At 42.4% G+C, this 26,364-nt stretch overlaps 1 protein-coding gene across 5 annotated transcripts in view; it reads right to left on the bottom strand.

Annotated features, from left to right (window-relative positions):
* PTPRM (protein tyrosine phosphatase receptor type M) overlaps positions 1 to 26,364 on the bottom strand; it is an 817,256-nt gene that overhangs the window by 75,414 nt on the left and 715,478 nt on the right. For all 5 annotated transcript variants that reach the window (XM_073898518.1, XM_073898514.1, XM_073898515.1 and 2 more), the window contains 3 exons: positions 25,984 to 26,071; positions 8,355 to 8,431; positions 4,361 to 4,397 (listed from right to left, as the gene is read on the bottom strand). In XM_073898518.1, coding sequence (XP_073754619.1) covers positions 4,361 to 4,397; positions 8,355 to 8,431; positions 25,984 to 26,071 — 202 coding nt within the window. The remainder of the gene's footprint in view (positions 1 to 4,360; positions 4,398 to 8,354; positions 8,432 to 25,983; positions 26,072 to 26,364) is intronic.

Below are 26,364 nucleotides of genomic sequence, written 5' to 3'. Positions count from 1 at the left end.
GGTCAAGACCCTTCCTATCTTCAGTCTGGTCTCCCTCATGCCCTCTGCCAGGGCTCCGTGCGCCTCCCTGACCTTGGTAGTCCTGCTGTTCATCCCGTCCTCTGTCCTCTGACACAGGAGCCCTCCCTCAAGGCTAGCTGAAGACCTACCTCCCCCACTCACCCCACTGATGCTCTTTACCCCTTCTCTGGCTCCAAGAAATGGCAGTCAAGTGCTGAGGCACCACCACATGACTGTGACACGCCCTCCACATTTCACGATGTACATTGGCTCCCCTGAGGGAACGGCAGGCAAGTTCCTCTGGTGGAATCTGATGATATTTGAGCACCCCTCCAGCCCACACATGAGTGGGGTTCGTGAGGAAGTGGAGCTGGGTGCTGGGCAGGACGTGTCCATCACAGACTGACAGCGTTTCCTTCCTCAACTAGCTCAAATTTATTAACATGCTTCAAAGCATTATCTCCCTCAGGGCAAGAGGGGCAGAGAGGATGAATGAAGAGGTTTCTAAAGCAGGACTCTGGAAGTCAGTTTTAAAAATAAAACCAAACAATCGTAAAAAGAACACTTATCCAGGCGCCCCTCATTTGCAAACCACATGGCTGGCAGGTGTTCTTCTGAATCATCTTGGAGGAGTGATTCTAAATGTGTGCAGCTTCCTCCAGCTCATGGCCCACACTAGGGTCTCCACGGGGTATCTTTTGATTGTGAAATATGATCGGTTCTGGGCAATCCTACCCACCTGCGTACTCATCTGCCCCTCACCGTGAGCCCTGCTTTTGAAATCTCCACTCTGAGTACAGACATGCAATAACAGACGTGACTTCCTCTTCTCTGATTCCTGGTGTGCCAAATCATAAATCCTGAAAGTTACAATTGTATTAGGGGATGGTCAGGCAGGTGTGATGAAAGGAATAGTGGGTCATCGACACATTAGCTGCAGACGGAAAACAATTAAACAGAGTGGGAGGGGCAGGAAGAACATATTAAAAAAGCCACAGATCTGGCTTGATTGTGGTCCCTTCAATTTGGAGAAACATGACCGTTATCATCAAAGGTCAAAGTCAGTTATTGGTACAAAAATCAATAAAGTTGAGGTGGGGGAGGAAGGGATCGAAGAGATTAATTCAGGACATGTCTTCTTGATTGAAGGGACTTGGTGAAAATCTATGTATTTTAAACTCTTGGGAATAAAGCTGCTTGTCAGTAAACTGGACTGTTCATGTAGTTTTGTGGGTTCCTGCTATGAATAGGTTTTAAAGAATTATATCAGCGCACACTAGGAAAGAAAAAGAGCAAGGAGAGATTTTCAAGTTGCATCTGCTTTATCACCCATTTTGTTGGATTCTTAGAATCAGACATTTGTGGTTTTTGTTTCTTTATGAAGGCAATCGATGGGCATGTTCTACCTCTCTGTGCCAATTACTGCAGAGGATCAGCAATCCTCTGGCAATCTGAGGCTAACAGTTCCCTTATGTTTGTGTAACAAACTAGAAAAGAGATTCTAACTTTTGAACCCAGACCTCATGTCTGAATGTATTACTCTTAACACGATGTGTACTGTCTTGACTAAATGTTAGACTTAAAACATCTGCTCATTTCTTGGGTGCCTGGGTGGCTCAGTCAGTTGAGCGTCTGACTCTTGATTTTGGCTCAGGTCATGATCTCAGGGTTCTGGGATCGAGCCCAACATCAGGCTCTGCACTCAGCGGGGAGTCTGCTTCTCCCCTTTTCCCTCTATCCTCTGCCCCTTTCCCTGCTTGCACTCTTTCTCTCTCTCAAAAAAAAAAAAAAATTCAAATTTGCTCATTTCTGCCCCTCCCCCTGCACCACCAGCAGTGATATAAGTACTGCCAGTTTTCCAAGTGCAATCTGTAGACCATCCTGCGCCGGGAAAGGTGCCATGCTCTGGCAAACAGGGCATTATGTAGCATCCTTTTCCATTAAGGGTACACGGGTGGTCTATCTCAAAGTGATTACATTTGCCATTTCTTAGCTGCCAACAAATGTATTTACTCATTAACACTTGATAGGTTGAATGCTCCCAAAGAGGGCTACTGAGCAATTAAGTATGATTCAGATGCATTCTGAAGGCACCAGAAAGTGACTTCTCTAATGGCAGTTTTCTTCAAAGCATGATCTCCCTCGGGGCAAGAGGGGCAGAGAGGATGAATGAAGAAATGCCAGGTGAGGGGCCTCCCAGAGGACTCTGGGGGTTTTAATCTCTACTTTGGCTTGCTGTTTAGTCACAGTAATCTAGAGGTCCTCAATTTTGAAAATTCCAGTAAGATTTAACTTTAGGTTCGTGCTATTTGTGAAAACATGGGCTGAAAATCAGGAACTTAGTATTTTGTGTATTTTATGATCAAATGTCCACATACATTTAGAAAAACTGCTAATTCCAAGTTATCATCAAATTTATTAAATCAGATCTGTTATGACGCTTACTTTAGAATATTCTGGAATCCATCAGCAGGTTTTTAAGGAACTAACAAAGGGTTCCTTTGAAAGCATCGATTGATTCAGTGTGGAAGAAGCAGGGTACAGGAGAAGGCAACCAGGACTAGACTCAGAGGCCCTGGACGCACGTCCTCGTTCGGTCCCATCAGGTAAGAGTTTGCGCCAGGTGCTCGCTCTCTTAAGATCTTAGCAACTCCTATAAGGGTCTGCTTCCTGTCAGGTTCCAGCTGGGCATGCTCCATGTGACCTTTCTTCTGACTAACCAAGTGACCCTGGAAGGAGCCATTACTGACTTCATTTCAGGGGAGGAAACATGCTGGAGGTTAAGTAGGTCGCCTAAACCCAAGTGTAGAATTACAAATGGTGATATGAGACTGTGGACTCTATGTATGGTGCCACCCAGGTTCTGGCCAAGGCTGTCAGCATTAGGAGGACAAGGCCCCACGGTGGCTCCATTTCAGCCACGTTTGGAGGTTTCTACCCCAGAGCTCTGCTGTCCAAAACTACTCGTAGAGGATAGTCAAATGAAGCTATTTAAATCAATACTAAAATCTAAAACTCAGTTCTTCAATCACAGTACTTTTTGAGTATCTACTGGTGGCTACCATATCAACCAGCACAGATATGGAAGATTTCCACCATTACAGAGAGTTCTACTGGATAGTGCTGCTCTAAGTGTTGGCATTCTGCTCACTGGCTACAACCTATGACTCATTAACTGAACCTGACCTCGGTCCTTTAGCTCCTTCTTTCCTCTTGTGGTCCATCAAACACCTCCAACCCTCCTGCCTCTAAGCCTAGACTTTCTAGACGTGATTTTCTTGGCATCCTTTATTCTCTTGCTCCTTGATATTCTGTTGGGCAGCCCCTGCCAATCCCTAACCGTTGGCAAGTCATATCCTCTTGATTTCCCTGCTCCTGTTTCTGGGATGTAACGCAATACTGGAAACAATGATAAAATAATAAAATGAAGAGAATGCAGTGCTTGCCCCGGCAGCACATATACTAAAATGAAAAGAATGCATGCTCTTGACCCTAACTGGGTCCTCCCTGCTTCTCAGCATTTCTTTGACTCATCTAACAGATGCACTAACACATCCCTTATGATGCCTCTTTCCCAACACCTCAGACCTTCCACGATCCTCATTCTCCATAGATGACCCACCTCACAGTCAGTGTCCCAGGAGGATGATACAGAACCTGTTGCCATGAGCTTCTCTGAGTTCCCCTAGGTTTCCTTTAGCCCAAGTGATCTACCAACTGCTTTCCACCCAGGAGCACTAATTGCCTGCTTTCAGATCTTTGCTCATGTCTCTGCCAGTCAGAAGTTCTCTTCCCAAGCCCACCTCTGCCACAAAGCAGTTTTTGGATCATTCCATCTGAAAGCAACTTCTATCTTCTCCAAATTTCTCTAACATTTTCTCTGAACCTCTCACACAAATTTCTAACTGGTGTTGCTTGTAATAATGTACAGGGCACCCTGTCCCTTCCCCACCAAACCACAACCATCATGAGAGGGGGTGCTTGATGGATTCAGCCTGCACCCCTGGCAGCAACTAGCATGGGTCTTTGTATAGATAATGCTCAGCACATATTTATCTAGTGAATATCTATATACCTATTTATGAAGATATCAGATTAATTCCTAAGGTAGACAGATTTAATTTAATAATGAACTGATGAATACACTTCTTTTAATGATCACAACATGGAGTTCTAGCTAAATGATTGCATTACCAGACCTTCTGATGGGAAAACAAGGGGGGTATTGATGATGAGAACTATAATAACGGGGCTACAGCAGTGTGGAATATCATTCTTGGCGGGAGGTGTGGCACAGGGACAAAATGAGAGAGAATGGGCAAACAACCAAAGAAAGACATCAAAGCTGTAACAGACTTACCTTGGGTAGCAATATAATGATTGGGTCGATGATAACCCTAAAAATAAATGAGAGAGAATATTTCATCAACTTAACATCGATAAGCAGCACAGAAGTTACACAGTAAGTCTGTCACAATGAATGCTTATACAAATACCAACAATTGCGTCAGTTGGAAGTTGAATGACCATATGCAGTACCACAGAGTTCCTCATAAAAAGCAAAGAAGCATCAACACATCAGAGTTCTGTTGCTTACACAGGAGGTGGAAGTAACTTAATCATACACCGGCTATGAGATGATAGGTGAGCAATAAATACTAACAACTTATGGATTCTCTGAAATAACATGACCACAACTCTTGTTAGATTGCAAACAGGCTGGGAACGTGCAATAGGATTTCATTTGTGTTCAGGATGTTATTGGCAATGTGCCAAGGGCTTTAATGCATATTCTGTTTTCCCGTTATAGGCAGTTATATCAATAGTGATACTGAACATCATTCTTAAACACTGCTAATGCCATGCCATGCTGCTGTAGCAAGAGCCAGAAATTTGAAGAGGCAGAAATTCTGCAAGTCCCCTTCCTTTTATCATGACTCTGTGAGAAGGGGAAAAGATGAAAATTGGGACCAAAGAAAGAAGGGAACAAAGAACACTGGAGGATCAATATCTGGGAGAGATAAAACCAATTTAGAGAAAATTACACACAGGTAACAGAATATCACCATGGACCTTAATACTTTCCATTTCTGTCCCCCGAGATTACCCAAAATACGTGCCCAAAGCCAGATGGGAAACGGGAGAAACTCGGAGGGGAAATACAGATTTCTCAGACAATAAATGCATATCTGTTAGATTGTTTTGCTCTTAAAAATAAATCATTGATAATGAACAGCAAAAGCAAACACATTCTTCATATAACTGACCTGCTGTAGGTCTCAAAGATAGACCCTTGACAGATATTAAATAGGATTATTAAATGATCACTCATTTCTTGCCAGCCGATAAGCGCTACAAAGCAAGACCCTGTCTGACGTACGGCCCCATGAGTCAGCCCTAGCAAGGCTAGGAGATAGGAGGAAATCATTTACAAAACAGAAATAATTCACGCAGCCCACGAATGACCTGTGCTGCTAAACACAATGGTCATTTCTCTGTTCTCATCTCTGTGACCTGTCACCATCTCCGCCACACGGTTAATCCCCCCTGAAATACTTTCTTCTTTGCCTTCTGGGATATGATGCTCTCCTGGTTTTCTTCCTCCCTCCCTCCCTCCCTGGCTTGTCGCCTCATTCATTTGCCCATTCCTCCTCTTTGCCTTGATGTTGATGTTGGAGGGCCCTGTTCTTGGACCCTTTCCTCATCCACGTGGACTCCCTTGGTGATCTCACCTGGTCCCGCAGCCTTCAAGGCCATCTTTATGCTGATGAGTTCTGTACCCTCACCTCTAGCCTGGGATTCCCCCACCCCCCAAATCCTGATGTGGGATAATCTCCTACTCAGCACTTCCACTTAGATGTCTAACATATATTTAAGGATTAATATATCTAAAAGTGAATTCCTTAATTCCTCCCTACCTCCCACCCGAATCTGCTCTGTCCAGTCTTCTTTCCAGATAATGGCAATTCCATCTCAAAAGGCATCCTGACACCTCTCTGGCTCCTACACCGCATAGATAATGTCAGCAAATCCAGGGCTCTGAGTTGAGCGTGGATCCAGGATCCTACCATTTCTCATCTTCCAGTGCCACCACCTCCCCGCTCTCTCGCTGCTCCTGTAGTCACCTGGGAAGGCTTCAGGCTTCTATTCTCACCCATCTATGGTGTGTTCTCCTCTATACTTTGGGATCCTATCACCCCTCTGCTCAGATCCTCCAGTAACTGCCCATCTCACAGTAAAAGCCCACGTCTGTATGACTGCTTACCTTATCTGGCCCTACAACCCCTCAGACCTGCTCACCTGTGACTCTACCCCCTCGTACCATGCCACCAACCCTTGCCTGCTTATTTCACTTCAAATTTGCCAGCCATGATCCACAGGAAGGCCTATCATGGGCTTTTTCTCAGTCTGGAATGCTCTTTCCCTGAATACCTACAACGGCACACAACCTTTCAATTTCTCCGCTCAAATATTACCTTTCAGTAGAGCTCCAGCCACTCTATTCAAAAATTACAATCCATCTCCAAACTGGTTCTCCGCATCCCCCTGTTACAGCCTTCATTTTCTCCATCATACATACTACCATCTAATATACCATATAGAATTAACTGGCTTAGTTCATTTATTGTCTGTTTCCTCCGATTAGAGCACCAGTTCCATTGGGTCAGAGGTCTGCTTTTGTTTTTGGTCTGAATTGCTCACAGTTATAACTCCAGTATCTACAACAGTAACTGACATATAATATAATAGGCTGCTCAATAAAATCCTATTGACTAAGTGAATAAAGGAGCCCTGAATATTGACTCTTTTCTCTGTTAAAATTAAAACTAATTAATCCGGTATTTTCATTACTTTTATGTCTTTCCTCCTCTGCATCTCTACCCGCCCATTCTTTAAAACTTAGTTAAAATCACTTCTACCACAAAGCCGAATCTGATTACATTTACTCCTTCAGGCAGTGATTCATCAAACACTTATTAAGTGCTACAGTACTGCAGGCCTGTGCCCAGTGCAGGGGATACAAAGATGATGTAAGATAATGTCCCTGTGCTTAAGGACTCTGCGGGGGGTGCTCTAGGAGCTGGGACTGGAGCATAAACAGGATTCCCATGGAATCTCTCAAGGGAAGGAGTGTTACAGAGAAGATTATTTCTTACTTTAGCTTCTGAACTGTGAGGTCTTAGGGAGAAGGTAACAGGTCTTGGACACCTCTGAATACTCCCATAAGGTACTCACTAAATGTCTGCTGGATAAAAAATAAGTACAATGTACTTTAGGAAGAAATTTTGCTTTAATAGAAAAAAAAATGTAACTTGGGTTGGGTATGTTTTGGGTCATTATGAAATGTAGCGGTGTAGGGGTCTTCTGAGGATGGGATGTGAATTATTCTTCCAACAGTCATCCCGCAGGCCCCACCCTCAGATCCATAACCAAAGTTGTCAAACCTTTCCAAGTAGTACTAAAAATAACATTTCTTCTGGTTATGATGCTAGTACTTTTAGTAGCATCTGATTTATACTCAACCAAGAAAATATAAGAACCCATATATATATATATATATATGTGTGTGTGTGTGTGTGTGTGTGTGTGTGTATTTTATCCATATATATATATATACATATATATAAAACCTGTCTGTGGAAATACTGATGGGCTAGAAGAAAATGTGATGGCCAAGCACACTGCCTTGGGAACTGCAAGAGAGCTGAAGCCTGTTTAATGTGAGCCTGGGCCTGGAAGGTAACAATGACTTTCCCTTCATTTTCAGGCTACTTTTGATTTCATTCATTCTTTCAACTGAAAACATGCTGTCTCCTCAGGAATTTATTCTAATGTAAGACATTAAGTTAACATGATGCAGAATGAACCAAGAAGCAGTCTTCAATAATTAAACAGCCTACATATTTAATGACATGTCTTGTGTGCATTAGATGTCCTGGTTAACAGCTGCAGACTACTTTGAAGGCAACTTAAAAGTGCAGTAATGACGAGAGATTGCAAATCATCGAATTAGGAATTAGACAGTTTTAGCCTATTAATATGTAAACAGATTTTTTTTAAGTGTCATATAATCTAAGTTGTTGACAAAAAAATGGAAATAACAGTTTCTTGGTCCACAGGGGCACAGGATGGCAAAGGAGGCACAGAAGGTTAGAGAGGAGTTCACCAGCCAGTTGGCCCACTTGAGACAAGGACTGGCCATGCCTTCATCATAAAGTTCTGCGGCGTGTGGGGCAACGGTTATGTGTTTGCTCTGTAGTTGGGAGTAATGTGTGCCCACCAATATCACAGCAGACACACAATGTGGAATGTGTCAGAACAGTTGGGCTTACTGACAGTTTCAAAATACATACGTCGATATAATTTCCATTGATGTAGTCTGAGTTGGTATCTCCTTCTATGGTCTGCAGCCTCACCCGCGAATGATCATCTGCAAAGGAAAAAGAAAAGAGTGATGAAAAGCAATCTGTTGGGCTGCTCAGAGCCCCAGAATGTAAGGATAGTACATGGAGATCAACCGCATCCATGCTGCTTTAAAGATAAAGAATTAAATACTACACACCTTCTACACTTCCTATTTTGCTCTTAAAACTAGGAAGGATTTATAATTATTAGCATTTTACAGCAATTCTCATTAACTTATTCTTTGATCATGCACAGGCATGAGGCTTTGGCAGAGGTCTGAAACTTCCACATTGAGTCCTATGAATCACAATGGACTTATTTCTCGGATTGAATGTGTAGCGACTTCACTAAATCACATATAAACCCTGAGATTTTGACGGCTGCCTACGACATCTACCTTGACAAATGATGGTTATAAACCATGGCCCAGCCTTTTGGGAGGTGCAGACATGGACCTAACCGGAGCTGTCCCTGAATTCCCTAAGCCACTCTCTGTTACCCTGTGTGTGAGACTCAAAGTCTGGTGTGCAGGTTAGAATACCCCACTTGGGGTCTGGGGCATGTTACTACACCTCTCTGTGCTTGAGTTTTCTTATCTGGAGCCTGGGGATTAACAGTGTCCACCTCAAGGGATTATCCTGAGCATTAAAATAAAATTGAAAAGAAGATTAGAAGAGAGCCTGGTATATAATAAGTGATGGATAAATGTCAGCTGTTGCCGCTGTCACGTGCTGTGTAACAGACACGCAGACTGTCCTTCTCACTATCAGTACAGCTGTTGCCCACACACACGAGAGCAAGCCAGGAACGGACCCATATGCAGTCAAAGTTTTCCTTGCGGTGACCTACTCTAAGATCTAGTTTCTCAGAGCACATTTTGCTTAAAACCAGAGTCCCCCATGCATATTTTTGCTGGGGTATTTGTTAGGAGAGCCGGTGTGTACACACAGCTACCGAGGAGCAGGGCGGTAAGCAATTCTGGCAGTAAAGCCGTTTGAGCCTCCTGAATGAAAGATGCTCCAACAGACCTGAATCATGGCCATTCCGCACACATCAGGCTTTTAGTCAGCTCCTCTGAAGGGAGATGAGGCCTGCCTTCCTGTACTCCTTGACTTTCCCTGGGCAGTTGTTTTAAAAGGCAGGCATCATATTAGAGGCCCCCAGTCTTCAGAAGCAGTGCTGTCTTAGGATCTATTGTACCTCCTTGTCAGAATCCCCCCTCTCACACTTTATTTCTTTTAGAACCTTAGGATGAATGCCGCTCATTCCCTATGATTTACCACCCTTGGGCTTCTCAAATTATTCTGGAATGTTCTGCAAAGGGACTTCAATCTCTGATACGACTCCATTCTCATCTCCCATAAACAGAGCCTTTGAAATAAAGAGATTCCCCATCATCTCCTACTGTTCAGTTGGTTACCACTCTCCCTCCCTCAATCTTTTTTCTTTTTTTTTTAAACCTTGGCTGCTATTTCTCCACATGTTATTGCTTTACTCTCCTCCTGATGGGGAAACCCACAAGACATATGCCGAGTGTATTTCCTAAGCAGACTGAGATTGTTTTTATTTCTCTTTATAGGCACAGTAGTATCTTTTTTTTAAAATTAATTAATTAAAGATTTTATTTATTTATTTGGAAAGAGAGACACAGAGAGAGAGAGAGCATGAGCAGGGGGGAAGGGCAGAGGGAGAGGAAAAAGCAGACTCCCCACTGAGCAGGGAACCTTATTCAGGGCTCCAACTCAGGACTCTGGGATCATGAGCTGAGCTGAAGGCAAACTCTTAACTGACTGAGCCATCCAGGAACCCACATTAAATTTATTATTACAAACTTCAGCTGTACACTCAACAATACCCAGAAATCTTAATATGTGATGTCATTACAGTAAATGAACCCATATCCACCAAATTGTCTGAGAAAGAATCCTAAGATTCATATTTGATTTCTACATTGAATACTTCATTTCTCATTTGTAATTCATCATTATATTGACTTGACTATTTTTCCAAAATTTGTTTATTCAGAGTCATTTCCTCTGCCACCAATCTGGTCCATGCCACCACCATCACTTGCCTGGACCAGATAATAGTCTTTTCCTGCCTTTTCTGCTTCTACCCTTGTTTTCCTTCCTGTTCATACCTCTCTGTTTTTTTTTTAAATTTTTTATTGTTATGTAAATCACCATATATTACATCATTAGTTTTTGATGCAGTGTTCCATGATTCATTGTTTGTTCGTAACACCCAGTGCTCCATGCAGAACGAGGCACAGTAGTATCTTCTCCTTAGTCTAAAGTTGATTTTACTAGATTATAACCTCTTGGGGTCAGAGACCACATACTGTCCATTCTGAAGATCCCTGTGAGCACCTTCCACCCAGGCCACACTGCCCAGCTCCACGGCCTCTCTTCACAGCACTGCCTGCAGCACACAACCACATGTGGTGGTCCCAACACACAGGAGGTGCACGCAATGCCTTTACCTCTTCACCCCACTAACAAATGCCCTGTCTTGATAGGCACTGTCTCAATGGAAGAAGGGACAAGTTGTGATCAGGCGAGGTTCACTGGGGCTTTCTGGGGTCCTGTTGTGGACTTGCTTAGTGGTTTTATGAGTGTTGGCTTTAGAACACATCTATTAACCTGTATTTGGAGGCTTTATGCCCTGTTTCGTACCTATATTTCACTATTTAAAAATAAAAGGGTCCACCTTGAGGGCATTATGCTATGTGAAATAAACCCAACCCAGGGCAAACACTGCATGGTTCCATTTCCATGAGATTCTGAGAGTAGTCAAATGCACAGAGACAGAAAGAAGAAAGTGGTTGCCAGGGGCTGAGGGGAGGTGGGGAATAGGGAACCGATGTTGAGTAGGTACAGACTTGGGGAAGATGATCTGGCAGCGGGTGGTGATGGCTGCACGACAATGTGAGTGAACTTAATGCCACCAAACTGGACACTTACACATGGTTAATGTGGTAAGTTTCGTATTATGTTCATTTTACCACATTCTCCACCCCTCCCTTGTAGAATACCCCTTCAAGTTCCACTCTAAGCTTCGGTGTCCTGAGAAACAGATCCCTTAAAGCTGGGAAGTGCACATCACAAACTTGGTCTTGGAGGCTTTGGGAGTTCCCCTGTGACTCCCCTTGCCTGGATGAAGTAGATGCAGGGGTGACAGTGACTCTAGAGCGTGCCACTAGAGGACAACTGTCATACATTATTGATGTGTACTCAGGAGATGGCTCAAGAATTACTGCAATGAGGTTTAGGAGGTATTTTTCCTTTCAGTGATAAAATGCGTGAGTATTGATAAGTCAGTGTCTCTTAAGGCAGGGAGAGAGAGAGTTTAGCGGGGAGAATGGGCTTAATCTCTCAGAGATTAGCTTTGGTGTCCCAGAGACCCTGATTTGAATACTGGCTCTCTACTACTCCCCCAAATCGTGAACTTAGACAAACCCTGAATCTTCATGAGCTTCATCTGTAAAAAGAGGTTGATGATCCTTCCGAGGATCGTTGGGAAGACCAAATGAGAAGTACACGTCAAGTGCATGGAATATAGGACAGTTTCCATTAAAAAGGAATTACCCCTCTTATGTGAATAAAAGTAACATCCTTGTTGTTTAGCAATTCAAACTACAAAGAGCCCAGGACACTTGTCTGCAGGTCAGTGGAGGAGGGTAAAACTGCACACTCTAAGCAGCTAGTCTTTGGGAAAGATGAGCTTGAGCTAGTTTTAAAGAGGAAACAGGATTTCCAAAAAGACTTGGAAATAGGATGAATACTCCCAAATAGCTGCTACATCTTAATCCCCTGGCATCAACTCATGAACTTGTATTTTTATTTAAAAATTTTTTTCTTAAATCAAGGTATAACTGACATATTACATTAGTTTCAGGTGTACAGCATAATGATTCGCTATTTGTATATATTGTAAAATGATCACCACGGTAAGTCACTAGATAAAGTTACACATTTTTTTTGTTTATTGTGATGAAACCTTTAGGATTTACTCTCTTGGCAACTTTCAAGTATGTACTACAATACTGTCGACTATAGTCACCATACTTACATCACATCCCTGTACCTTATTTATTTTATAGTTGGAAGTTTGTACCACTTGACCCCCTTCACCCATTTCACCTACCCCCAACCCCCCTCCCTCTAGCAACCACAATATTGTATTAGTTTCAGGTGTACAACATAGTGATTCAATATTTATTTACATTACAAAATGCTCACCACAGTTTAAGTCTGGTTACCATCTGTCATCATACAGAGTTGATATAATGTCACTGGCTATATTCCCTATGCTGTACTTTTTATCCCCATGTCTTATTTATTTTTTAACTCGAAGACGGTACCCCCTAATCCCCTTTACCTATTTTGTCCTTCCTCCCACCTCCTCCCTTCTGGTGACCAACAGTTTATTCTCTATATTTATAGGTCTATTTTTGTTTTGTTTTGCTCTGTTTTGTTTTTTAAGATTCCAGATATAAGTGAAATCATACAGTATCTGTCTTTCTCTGTATGACTTATTTCACTTAGCATAATAGCCTTTAGTTCCACCCATGTTGTTGCAAATGGCAAGATTTAATACTTTTTTATGGCCAAATAGCATTTCATTATATATAGGTAGATGCAGATATGTGTCTATCTGTATGTATATCTATCTGTCTACTCTAGCTGCATCTTGTGTGTGCATATGTGTGTGTGTGTGTGTGTGTGTGTATCACATCGCCTTTATTTATTCATCCATTGATGGACACTTAGGTTGTTTCCATATCTTGGCCATTGTAATAATGCTGCTATGAACACAGGAGTACATATATCTTTTCAAATTAGTGTTTTTGTTTTCTTTAGATAATACCTAGTAGTGGGGTTGCTGGATCTTATGGCAGTTCTGTTTTTAATTTTTTGAGGAGGCTCCATACTGGTTCATAGTGGCTGCACCAACTTACATTCCCACCAACAGGACATGAGGCCCCCCATTTTGCCATATGCTTGCCAAAACTTGCTATTTCTTGTCATTTTGATAACAGCCATTCTCACAGGTGTGAGGTATTATCTTACTGCGGTTTTGATTTGTATTTCCCTGATGACTAGTGATGTTGAACATTTTTCATGTGCTTATTGGCCATCTGCATGTCTTCTTTAGAAAAAATGTTTTCAGATCCGCTGCCTATTTTTAAATAGGATTTTTTTTTTTTTTTTGCTGGGTTGTATGAGTAATTTATTATGTTGTGGATATTAACCCCGTATTGGATATATGATTTGCAATGTTTTCTCCCATTCAGTAGGTTTCCTTTTCATTTTGTTGATGGTTTCCTTTGCTGTGCAGATGATTTTTATTTTGAGGTAGTCCCATTTACCTATTTTTGCTTTTGTTGCTTTTGGAGTCAGATCCAAAAAATCATCACCAAGACCAATGTCAAGGAGCTTACCACCTGTGTTTTCTTCTAGGAGTTTTATGGTCTCAGTCTTACATTCAAGTCTTTAATTTATTTTGAGCTAACTATTATATCTAATGTAATACAGTAGCCTAATTTTATTCTTTTGCATGTGGTTTCCCAGTTTCTCAATACCATTTATTGAAGAGACTGTCCTTTTCCCATTGTATATTCTTGCCTCTTTTGTTGTAAATTAATTGACCATATATGTGTGGGTTTATTTTGTGAATCCCTATTCTGTTCCACTGATCTATGTGTCTGTTTTCATGCCAATTCCATACTGTTTTGATTACTATAGCTTTGTAATGTAGTTTGAAACCAGGGAGTGTGATGTGATGTCTCTAGCTTTTTCCTTCTTTCTCAAGATTGCTTTGGCTATTCAAGGCCTTTTGCGGTCCCACACAAATTTTAGAATTGTTTGTTCTTTTTCTGTAAAAAAAAAAATGCCATTGGAATTTTGATAGGGATTGTCCTGAATCTGTAGCTTGCTTTGGGTATTACAGATATTTTAACAATATTAATTCTTCCAATCATAAGCACAGAATATCTTTCCATGTATTTGTGTCTTCTTCAATTTCTTTCATCAATGTCTTACTGTTTTCAGAGTATAGGTCTTTCACCTTCTTGCTTACATTTATTACTAGATGTTTTATCTTTTTGATGAAATTGTAAATGTGATTGTTTTCTTAATTTCTCTTGCTGATAGTTTGTTGTTAGTGTATAGAAATGCAATATATTTTTGTATGTTGATTTTGTACCCTGAAAATTTACTGAATTCATTTATTAGTTCTAAGTGTGTGTGTGTGTGTGTGTGTGGAGTCTTTAGGGTTTTCTATATATAAAATCATGTTTTTCACAAATAGTGACCATTTTACTTTTTCCTTTCCAATTTGGAAGCCTTTTACTTCTTTTTCTTGCCTAATTACTATGGCTAAAACTGCTAATACTTTGTTGAATAAAAGTGACAAGAGTGGGTGGGCAACCTTGTCTTGTTCCTGATCTTAGAGGAAAAGTTTTCAGTTTTTTACCATTCAGTGGGCTTTTCACCATTATGTTAGCTGTGGGCTTGTCATATCTGGCCCTTATTATGTTGTGGTACATTCCCTCTATACCCACTTTGTTGAGAGTTTTTAACGTAAATGAATGTTGAATTTTGTTAATCCATGCTGAGAGCTGCTTTTCTAAAACACAATTTATTCTGTCCTCACCTAGTCCAAACCATTCAAGGATATCAACAGGGAACTGCTCAACAGTGGTCTCTGTTGGGGAAGGTCATCGAAAAGATGTGACCAGTGGTTGACCCATGAGCTGGACCCAGGCACTTGAAATTCCTCACCCATTCCCCCATTATCCTTGGAATGTGGGTTCTGCTTGTTTTTCCTGCTCCCAGGGGCTACTCCAAGGACTTAGTCTTGAGATAGTGATATGGTGTTGAGAACACTTGCACAATATAAGTGAATGAACCTAGTTAAGATCTCTTCATAAACCTTTAAGATTTGGCGGGCAGATGCAGGGATCCACTCATCTTGCTGCCACCCACGACAAGCCTTGTATATAAGTTCCCTTTACTAATTAAAACTCCCAATTACCATCCCGAAGTGCCTTGCCTCTTTCTTTGGTCTCTCCCTTCCCTCTGTGTCTGAGAGTTGGTTTCAGAGGACACCCAGGAAGCTTGATGAGGGTTGTGAACTAAGTCTGATAAAACAATGGAATATGATACAATCATCAAAAAGTATTACTATAGCTTTAATTACTTTTGCTGAGAAGATCTCTGTGACATATTGTGGAGTGAAGTAGAGCAGGTCACAAAAGCAGCATGTCTCTTAAGAGTCTTTTTATATGAAATAATTGTGTATGTGTGCAGAAATGCTTAGTGGGATAAGTGAAAGGGTGGGATTTCTGCTGGGTGGGCAAATTTGGAGTGATATTTATTTTCATCTTTATGATTTGGTATACTCTTTTAATTGTCTACACAGTTTATACCACCTTTATAATCAGAAATAAAATAACAGACCTATTTTTACTTTAAAAAATAAAGCCAACAACTTCAAGGCAGAGAACAGAAAAAGATGGAAGGAAACAGAAAAAAACGTTAGTAGGGTTTGAACTTAGTTGGTGAGGTTCTGCGCAATTTTCCCCAACTCTTTGTTACTGCATAATTTTTCCTTAATGTGTATGAATTCCTTTTATAATGGGGAAAAAGATATCCACTTAGCCATGGATGACTGGAAAATGATCAAAATCCAACAAATGTTTATATTATAATCACAACTCAATGTTAGCCCATCACAAAGGGTAACAAACTCTGACATTTTGAGAAAATCCATATAAAGGCCTTGTTGCTATTCCTCTCATTCCTTTCAAAAAAGCCTTTACTATAAGAAATAGGGCAAAAGTAATATTTTTGGGTAAGAAATAGGCACATAAAGACCAGGTATAACGCATAACAAACCATTGCTTACTACTGAAAAATTATAATCTGCTGGTGTTTTTTCCCATGTACGTATACTTATTTATGCATGTGTGTATGTATTTATGTGTATTTATGTATGTATGTATGTGGGTATTTATGTGTGTGCATGTGTGTATTTATGGATATGTAAACGCATGCATTTATGGATGTGTGCATTCGTACACTAAAGATGGGGTAATTAGACATTTAAAGCAGGTCTCTATGTTTTACTCTAAGTCTCTAAAAAGGGTTAATTATGCCTTTTTTGTCACATAACATTATATTTAAAACACCTCTAAGTAGCTTCAAATATTTTAACATTTTCATTTTAAACACGATGGATATGGGTAATAGCCTTGCAATTCACTTGTATGTGATTAGATACTACTACTGCAGTAGAAGTGAAGTGTGACGTTGATAATATTTCACCTCCAACCAGTTCTCTCTTTCTGCTAAATATTAATGACATATTTAAGGTAAATTGGAATCACGATGATCTAAGTAACATTTGCCCTCTGAGAGGAGACTCCCAATTAATTTTAATTACTACTGATTTCTGCAAATAATGGCTTTGCTTCTCCTGTGCTTACATACTTGCCAAGGACTGCTGCTGCACTGGTTTCAAGGTACAAGATGCAGAAGAGACAAGTGAATAGATGGGAAGTGTTCAGTGATCTACCCCTGTGTGACCTGTATGCCAGCCTGGTGTCCCTGCTTATGCCCACCTGAATGCTCAGGCCATGCCGGTTCTGAGCACCAAGCAAATGAGGAATCTTCGACTTTAGTGGTAGGTGCCTCCATGTTAATCTTTGCTCTTGCTGTCAGTTTTATGTGTTACTTGGTCTTACTGTGTTTATTGCTTACAGCTAGACCCTCAACTAGGGACCCTTACTCTTTAATCTTCAGTGTCCTGGCAGGACCCCTAACTCTTATTTTGCCTAATTCTTCTAGATTTTTTTTTTTTTTTGCCTTCCTAAACATGTTGTGTTGATTTGTTTCTCCCTTATTCTCATCCGTCTGATTTTTAACACCAAAAGCTCTCCCTGCCAGCCCAAACTTATCCAACTAATCCCTCGTTCCCAACACCCTCCCTTTACCTGCCTTTATTCCTATACCAGATCATGACAGTTAGGGATTCCTGAGAAGTGACACTGTTGGAGGGGCTCCCCTGGTAGAGAGAAGCACAGTGCTATGGAACAAAACCCTGTAAGAGTGGTTTTCAGCATGAGCATCAAGATTGGGTCACTGGTTCAAAGAGTCAGATGGGATAGATGGGGTCAAAGGTTTCACTCTCTTCTTCGATAACTCACTATTAGCCAGAAAAATGGAGTAGGAGGGCATGGGTAACACAATGAGGATGTAAATCAAAGCTCAGAAGGGACTCTCTTCTCTTCCCTTCATAAAGCTGTCTGTCCTCCCATCATGTCCTCATCCATTGCCTACTCACCCCCTGCCTACTCCATTCAAAGCACCGTTTGCTAATTTCATGAATAATTCTCATGTTGTTACATCAGAGTCTTCGTTGCACTAGAGCCTTCAGCAGGACACTGTTGACACCCATTCTTCTCCATGACACAATGCTCTTTTGTACACATTAGGCAATATTGCCTCAGTATTTCCCATTACTGAAGGCCCTCCAGCCTGGGTCCCGGGCTCTCGATGCCCTCCATGCTTCCTCCACAGATAATCTTATCATGCCAATGGTTTCAACTGCCATTCTATGCCCCAAGATTCACTGGTTTACATTTGGGCCCAGATCCCTCCCCTTTGGGTTTCAGAGCAGTCTATATAACTGCTTACTGGACATCTCATTTGAATGTTTCACAGGCATCCTGGTGCATCCCCAGATTCAATTCATAAGCTTTCCCTGCTACTGCCAACATCAGACCTATCCCTGAGCTCCCTGCCAAGTGTGGTTCCCTTCCAGTGTTCCCAATGGAGTAAATGTCCCATCCTTCCATCTGTCTAACCAGTCACCGTCCATGCACCACTCATCCATCCTCCTGTGAGTCAGAAACATAGAAGCAACTCTGTCTCCTCCACCTTCCTTACCCCACATCCAATCCATTCGATTTGATCAATTACGTCTCTTGAATCTGTCTATTTCTCTTCTTCCTAGTCCACATTATCATTGCTTTTCACTTGGGCAACTGAAAGAATCTCTTAACTAGTGTCCCCTTCCAATTCATTTTTCATTTTGCAGTCAGATTAAATTTTCCAAATGCAAATTTAATGAATAACCCCCACCCCCTCCTCAAAAAGACCCTTTGATGAGGTTCCCCTTTGTTCTTCTAATGAGCACTAAAATCTTTAATCTTTCCTAGAAGGCCCTGCAGGTCTGGCTTCCATTTAAACCCCAGCTCTGGCTACCTGGCCTCCCTTTAGTTCCTCAGACTCAAGGGGTTCTCTCATGGGAAGGGTGTGTTCACATGATGCACCCCCTGTCTGCAACACCTGTTTGCTCTACCCCTTTACTCAGTGGTCTTCCATTTCACATCCCCAGGGAAGCCTTCCCACACCACCTGAAGAAGTCAATCCCCACATTACAAAGTCTCACCGTACCATATACCTCTTCTTTGTGGCCCTTAACTTTATTTCATTTATTTCAATAATCATTTAATTCCTTTGTATAATCATTTAAGTCTCTCCTCCCCTGCCCCTTCCCTGGAAAACATCAGGGGCTGTATCCACTCTGGGCCACCATGGTCACCCCAGTTCATCACATTTCCATCTCTGCCCTTGCTCACCCTCACCCTGCTCCAGTGACACTGGCCTCACTGCTGTCCCAGGCACCACGCTGAGGCAGGTCTGCCCCCTGAGGGCCTCTGCCAGGAGCTGGCTCCCTTCCTCACCTGTGTCAGGCCTTGGCTTGCATCTGAGCCTCTCAGAGAGGCCTTTCTTGACCACAACTTAAAAACTCCAACCTCTGCCTCACGCGTCTCCTTTCACTGCTTCATTTTCCCTGTTACATGCCTCACTTTCTAATAAGACATATTATACAGTTTACTTGGTGACTTTTTCTGTTGCCCCCGTAAGAATGTCAAGTGCTATACAGGCAAAGAATTTTGTTCTGTTCCCTGTTCTGTCTCTGACACCTAGGATAGTGCCTCGCATGTAACAGGCACTCAATATTATCTGTTGAAAGAATTCCTTTAGATTGGTAGAGAGCCTGGCACATGGCAGACCAATATGTCTTCATTGAATGGACCATAGAAAGGCAGGGGAGGGAGCCTGGGAAGGGCCTGCAGATTTCTGGCTCCTTATCTTCAACTGCCAGCCCCCAGAAAAGAGGACCCCAGGCTCAAAGGGGTTCCCGTTAGCCAGGAGATTTGGTGTGTATCTTAAGCTCAAAATTAATTATAATTAGGAACCACTGAGAAAATCAGGAGGGCTGTTTTTGTGGCGTGGTGGAGGGGGGTATTTGTTTATATTTAGAAAGGAGTAGCTCAGCAAATTTATAATGTAAATAAGGGAAAAGTTTAACTTACTTAAGAGCAAAAGCTAATAAACAGTTTTTAAGCACCATTAAAACCATTTTATATGCAAACGATGTAGCAAAACAATGAATGTGATCATTACTGACACTTCTTAAGTTCTCTGAAAAGCACTAAGGAGAATTTCTAAGATAGGTTGACCAAACCCCCCAGTTCTTCCTCCTCGCTGGTGGTCATTCCTGAAGCCTTAGGTGCTATGAAGTAGGCTTCTCAGGCAGTGTAACCAACTTTTCTACAATTACATCACTTTTTAGGGTGGAGGGGGCATGCCTATAAAGAAACTAATATGGGTGCATACATAAGCGGGATTTGGATAAGTATTTTTATTCTTTTTATCTCAAATCCTTCCACAACTCTAAAAATACTATTTTAACAATATTTTCACTACTATAAAGACACATAAAGAGTCTCAAATCAAGAAGCTTCCGAATGAAATGATTCATCAGAACAAACTGCGGTGCTCACACCGACTTGGGGCCACTCCCTAGGATTGCAAGCCTGACTCAGAGGCTGGGTGAGGGCCGGCCCAGGGCAGTTCTGGGATTCAAGGCAACAGCAGTAGTGTTTCTGCAACCCATGGGTAGTATCAAACTCATCCTACTTAGCTGAGGTGGATTGCCGGTGGTATCTAAGTATTTGGATACCCCACTTAAAAAGCATTAATAATTGTCTGGAGGAGGCCTAAGCGATTGTTATCTCAGGATATGCCAGCATAGAGCTTTATACAGAATTACATAAATAATCACAGACCGTTCTAGAGTGATTTCCGAAAACAACAGAAAACTAGATGAAAAGATTATAATTTGCCACAATGTGGAGGAAACTCGGAGGCATCATGCTAAGTGAAATAAGCTGGACACAGAAAAAACCTGCGTGATTTCACTTATATGTGGAATCTAAAACAGTGGGACTCAGAGAAGCAGAGTAGAAGGGTGACTCCAGGAGTGGCGGGGTCGGGGGAGACATGGGGAGATGTTGGCCAGAGGATACAAAGTTGCAATTATGTGGGATGAATAAGTCTAGAGATCTCATGTACAGTGTGATGACTATAGTTAATGATCCTATATTAAACACTAGAAATATGCCAAGAGAGTAGATTTCAGGGGCTCTCACTGCACATTCACAAATGGCAACTATGTGAGAGCATCTGTTAACTAGCTTGATTACAGTAATGATTTCATATGTATCTGCACATGAAATCATCATGTGAGCACAGCAGACTTGACCAATCACTGTGTGATACACCTGAAACTAACGTCACATTGTGTGTCAGCTATATTTCAATAAAAAATAGAATAATTCTGATACAGAAAAAAATACATGTTAAAGGAAAAAAAAAGATAAAAAAATACATGGAAAAAAGCAAAAGATAACATGTGTGCACGGAGAATGGCTTCCAGATGCCACAGCAACTGAGAAGGAAGAATAGGAGCCTGGATGATAGTGTAGCTGGGGCACAGAAGTCTCTTTTTTTGATGTTGTCTTTAGAAAAGCACAAGAGCAAACAAAGCAACCTGATGAACAAACACTGAAAGACGGGGAGGGAACAGGATGGAGGGCAGGTGAGAGGTAGAAAATCAGCCAGGTGACAGCAAACCACCCCGAAATGGAGCCCAGAGTCACAGCCCATCAGGGGCCGGGTCACTGTGCAGAGTCGTGCTAACAATTAGGGAGCAAGGTGGTGCCTGCAACTGCCTACCAGCTCATCATTTGGAACCTGAGGCTTCCAAATGCTGATTTTTATTTATTTTTCTTATTTTTTAAAAAAGATTTTTATTTACTTATTTATTCATGAGACAGAGAGAGAGAGAGGCAGAGGGTGAAGCAGATTCCTCACGGAGCAAGGAGCCCAATGCAGGGTTCGATCCCAGGACTCTAGGATCATGACCCGAGCTGAAGGCAGATGCTTAACCGACTGAGCCACCCAGGTGTCCCTAAAAACTCTGGGGGCGCCTGGGTGGCTCAGTTGGTTAAGCGTCTGCCTTCGGCTGAGGTCATGATCCTAGGGTCCTGGGATTGAGCCCTGCATCGGGCTCCTTGCTCAGCAGGGAGTCTGCTTCTCCCTCTCCCTCTGCCTGCTGCTCCCCCTGCTTGTGCTCTCTCTGTCTGACAAATAAATAAATTAAAAAAATAAGTTTTTAAATGACCTATGGAATCCACTAAACTGAAGAGTAAAGAGCAACACAGGAGTAATAAGAAAAGATGGGATTTTTTTTCACTTAACAACAATCAATGTTCTTTTTATGTGGCATTTAAGTTTGTTTCCGTAATAGGTGAAACTCAGGAAACTGACATTGAGAACGTCATGACTTCTCCAAGGTCACCTGGTTAGTATATGGTGGGCCCAAGACCCCAACTGCGTCTTATAGCTCAAATCCTGTGTTCATCTCTTTTGCCCAAGGTCTTTTCTCATTAGTCCACCCCTCACTCGTGTACCCTTCTCCTATCAGTTCATGCATGTCTTGGTCGGCTCTGGCCCCTAGACTCTAAAGTCATGGAACATTCAGTGAATACACAGGGGGTTTAAAATCATCCATCTTAAGTGCAGGGTCTTGAGGGCTGAAGATGATGATGGTGGTGGTAGAAGTGAGCCCTGGGTGGTAGAAATGAAAAGTTGTCCCAGCGAGATCTGTTCTTCACTGAACCAGGAGTCAGCACCTGCAAGTCGATGTTTTGAACTGAAACTGGCCAGCGTGCAAAGCCTAAAGTATTTATTATCTGGCCCTTTTCAGAGTCTGCCAAGCCCTGCCCTAGACGGTAATGGCTGGGAGGACAGTGCCCGATTATGTTTAATCATCCTTCTGTAACAGTGCCTAGCTTGGTGTCTGGCAAACAGTATGTGATCACGAAGTATCTGTTGAATGAAGGGATAAATTATTTGGTCTATTTGAGCACACACTCTCAGTCCAGCCATAAGGAGAAATCAGGTAGAGGAATGACATTCAATGTTTCTATGGAAAACAGAGGCACACCCAATATCTAGAAGGTCAAGGTAGAGACAAGGTGGGTGGGGCTTCTGGAGGCTGAACAGAACTTTATAGGAGAGAATCCACTTGGAATGCCAGGGAGAGCCTGCAGACTTTTCATAGAAAGGAAGCAATCAATGTAGGCCATTCTCATGTTCATGGAGGGGCCATACCTCTACCTAGGCCTATAAAAACAAACTTTCCCAAATAATTAAATTAGAAAAAATATGTTTTACATCACAAAAGGACGACTACCTCCTCATGTGATCACAGGCAGGTCATTTTGTCTCTCCATGCCTCAATTTGGAGACGAGAACAGCACTTAACAGAATTAAAATATTTTATATTTGCATAGAATTTGTGGCTTTTCAATGTCTTCAAAAAAAAAAGACAGTATAAATTTTTATTTCAATAATGTTGGGAGGTAGGTTAGACCACACTGATCTCTTGTTCTGTTTCCCTTCCCACCCTATGTTCCAATGTGCTGGCCAGTGCCCTCCAGCCAGTGGTGCCCTAGGCCAGACCAGGCAGGATGCAGGCGGTCCTGTCGTCTGCCTTTCTCACCCCCAGATCATTATTAAATGTCCTCTGACATCCTGTTCCCCTCCGCACCCTTTCTGAGCTAGGTGACAATTAATGATAATAGGTTAACAATTAATCCATACATGAGGCCCTGCCCCCACTCTCCTTCTTAGACAACAGAGGATAAAAGTCATCAACAAAGAGCTTCTGCAGGAGACCCTGGGCAGTGGCAGCTCCGGAATTTCTCTCTGGGGTCCGCAGGGGTCAGAGGAAGGGGTGAGGGCCCAAAGTGTCTTTCAGCTGCCTCCTGTCATCTACATCGGCTCCTGCAGACCATGATGCTAAGGGAGAAAAGTTCAGGCACGGTAGCAAGCTGGTGGGGACCAACCGTCCAACCATGCATGCACTGTTATAAAGGCTGCTCCTGGGTAGGAATCCTGCCTCCACATCTTATTAACCCTGTAACCTTTCTCTGTGCCTCAACTGCCTCACCTGTAAGACAGAAACAATCATATTACCTGTTTCATGGTATCCTTACAGGGAGAGAGTGAGGTAACATGTGGAAAGTGCTTAGAGTGGCATCTAGCATAAAGGAAGTGCTAAACAAATGCTAGCTTTTATTATTTTTTTCATTCATCATTCAGAAATATTCCTCAGTGCCCACCAAGTGCAGGTATTGAACTCAGGCATCAAGAAGGAGCAGGCTGAAAGTTCTATTGAGCAAAGCCCGGCTGGATCTCTGAGCATGCTGACAACCGCACTCATCAACACTGCCTTCTGTGCATGCAGCAGGAGGCCCACATCTGGGATGTTAGGGGGACTGCAGGACAAAGGTTTCCAACCTCCCCGTCCACCTGGTATGGAGGGAGGCCCAGGGCATGCTGTGAACACCCCATTTTACTTTGTGAATCCCCATGGAGATTGCTGCAGCACTGAGTGAACTCCTGGAGAGAACCCTGTAAGCCATGATGAGAAATCTGGATCCTTCTAACAGTGCAAAGCTTTAGCTGCTCCCAGAGACTATGAGGGAACTTGGAGGGAGCTATGTTGGTCAACCAATTCCTCCTGTGACCACCCTCCAGTGAAAAGTCAGGTTCTCCTTCCCTGAGGCCGGTGGCATTGCACACATAGCTCCAGCCTGGTGCCATGTCACCTCATGGGACTGGCGTCACAGTGCTCTGTTACCCACCCACTCTGCCCTATCCTGCGGGCGGGCACATTTGTCCCTGTCACCTTGGAATCCTCACTGTGGGCCCGGTGTCTGGTGCTCCATAGTGTTGACTGAATCCACTGAGGGGCAATGAAGCCTTAGATCTTAGGGAAGCATCTTCTGACTAACAAGGACTCTGAGGCGACCACTCGAAGCACTAAGTCAATGAACAGACAAAACACTCGAAGCTAGCACTTGTCCCCTGCAACACCAGTGGCTGGGACTTAGGAGCGGCCAGAGGGAGAACAGGGTGTGCTCATGCGCAGTCAGGATGGTTCTTTCCTATTATGTGTAAACCCCACCCCCTCCTTTTTCACAGTAAAACCCACTGTCCATAGCACCATCCAATAGTGGGAGCCACTAGTCTCATGTATTATTTAAATTCAAAGTAATTAAAGTCAAATACAATTTTAAATCTCAGTTCCTCGGTGGCACCAGCCACTTTTCAAGTGCTCATGGGGCATGTGGCTACTGTTTCAGATAATGCAGGCACGGAACACTTCTTTAGTCACAGAAACTTCCATCGGGTAGGCTCTCCTGTCTTTCCAAGAAATGTTAACTCAGACAAATAAAATTTCACAGCACTTTCACAATCACTAAAGCTAATACATTGTTCCCTGGACTACCCAAACGTTTCCAGTGTGTTCTCTCAATAGCAGTAGACATGAGGAGCTACAAGCTCTCCAGTTCTAGTCCCACACTGTTTGTTTGTTTGAATTTATGTATCTTCAGAAATAGTATTAATTCTGTTAGTACCTGTTAGTACCTTGGAGCAGTCCCGTGTGGCTTGGAGCAGTTTAATGCAGGGGATGGATGGCTCTAGCCCCAGGAGAAGGAGGTTCATCAATCTATCATGCGTCTCAGCATCGTTACGGAACATTAATGAAGTTGGGTTCGATTTAAAAACGGTCTAAGGCATTATGGATTGGTAACATTCAGCTTCACAGAAACTGGGAATTTCTGAGATATAATCCTCCCTCTTTTGCTAATGAGTGTTGTGATATGGGGACTATCATTTAACTTCTGAGTTTCAGTTTCCTGTCCTTAAAATGGGGCTATTACTGACCTACCTAACCCAAGCGCCTGGAGGATTAATGAGTTAATGCTTGCTGAGAACTCTGAGCTTCTTGCATTAAGGTGTGTTGCACATCATTATTTCTATTCATTCTCATGTAGCAGCTGGGAAACATTAGGACTATTATGTTTACTCCTAAAATGCATTTTCTTTCTCAGCATTTTAGCATTACCTATGTTACCCAAACCTTAAATCTGAAAGTAAAACTAGCCCCACAGCAAGACACACTGACATAGTGGGGGTATTTACGTAGTTTTTCCTTTCTTTAATACGAGCATAACAACAGTTTTTCCAGAAGGATGAAGGCGGTAATTGCACTGTAAATTCTCAATGCGTGAGGCTGGTGGTCAATCTTAGCAGATGCGAAAAGAAAGCTATACCACAGCACAATTACACTGTCAACACTTACATGCAATGATATTCCCATATCTGTTCTTCATTCTGTTTTCATCTTTCTTAGCGGAGTCCCATGGTGCAGACTGCCCTTCAAAGAAGCTCTGGAAGAAAGAGAAAAGTGACATAAAGAATTACAATTTGGTGCAGTAAACACAGGATCTTAATGACGGAGGATGTTTTTAAGAAATGTACAGCAAGGGTCAGTAAGGGAAAAGGATGTTCACGGGAACGACAGGATGGATTAAATACCTTGTTTTCCTTTAGTTAATACATTACACACACAGATGGGGGCCAGAGAGTGAACCCCTAATTTATCGTACAATCCATTAAAATGGTGGTGTTCACCCTATCCTACTTCAATTTAATACAGAAAAAATTAACATTTCTCTCAATT

The sequence above is a fragment of the Callorhinus ursinus genome, unplaced genomic scaffold (genome assembly GCF_003265705.2).
Source record: "Callorhinus ursinus isolate GAN/ISIS: 27379988/994484 unplaced genomic scaffold, GSC_fseal_2.0 scaffold11, whole genome shotgun sequence".
Classification (NCBI taxonomy): Eukaryota; Metazoa; Chordata; class Mammalia; order Carnivora; family Otariidae; genus Callorhinus; species Callorhinus ursinus.
The sequence above is the reverse complement of the archived record's forward strand: the minus strand, read 5'-3'. Positions and strand labels throughout refer to the sequence as shown.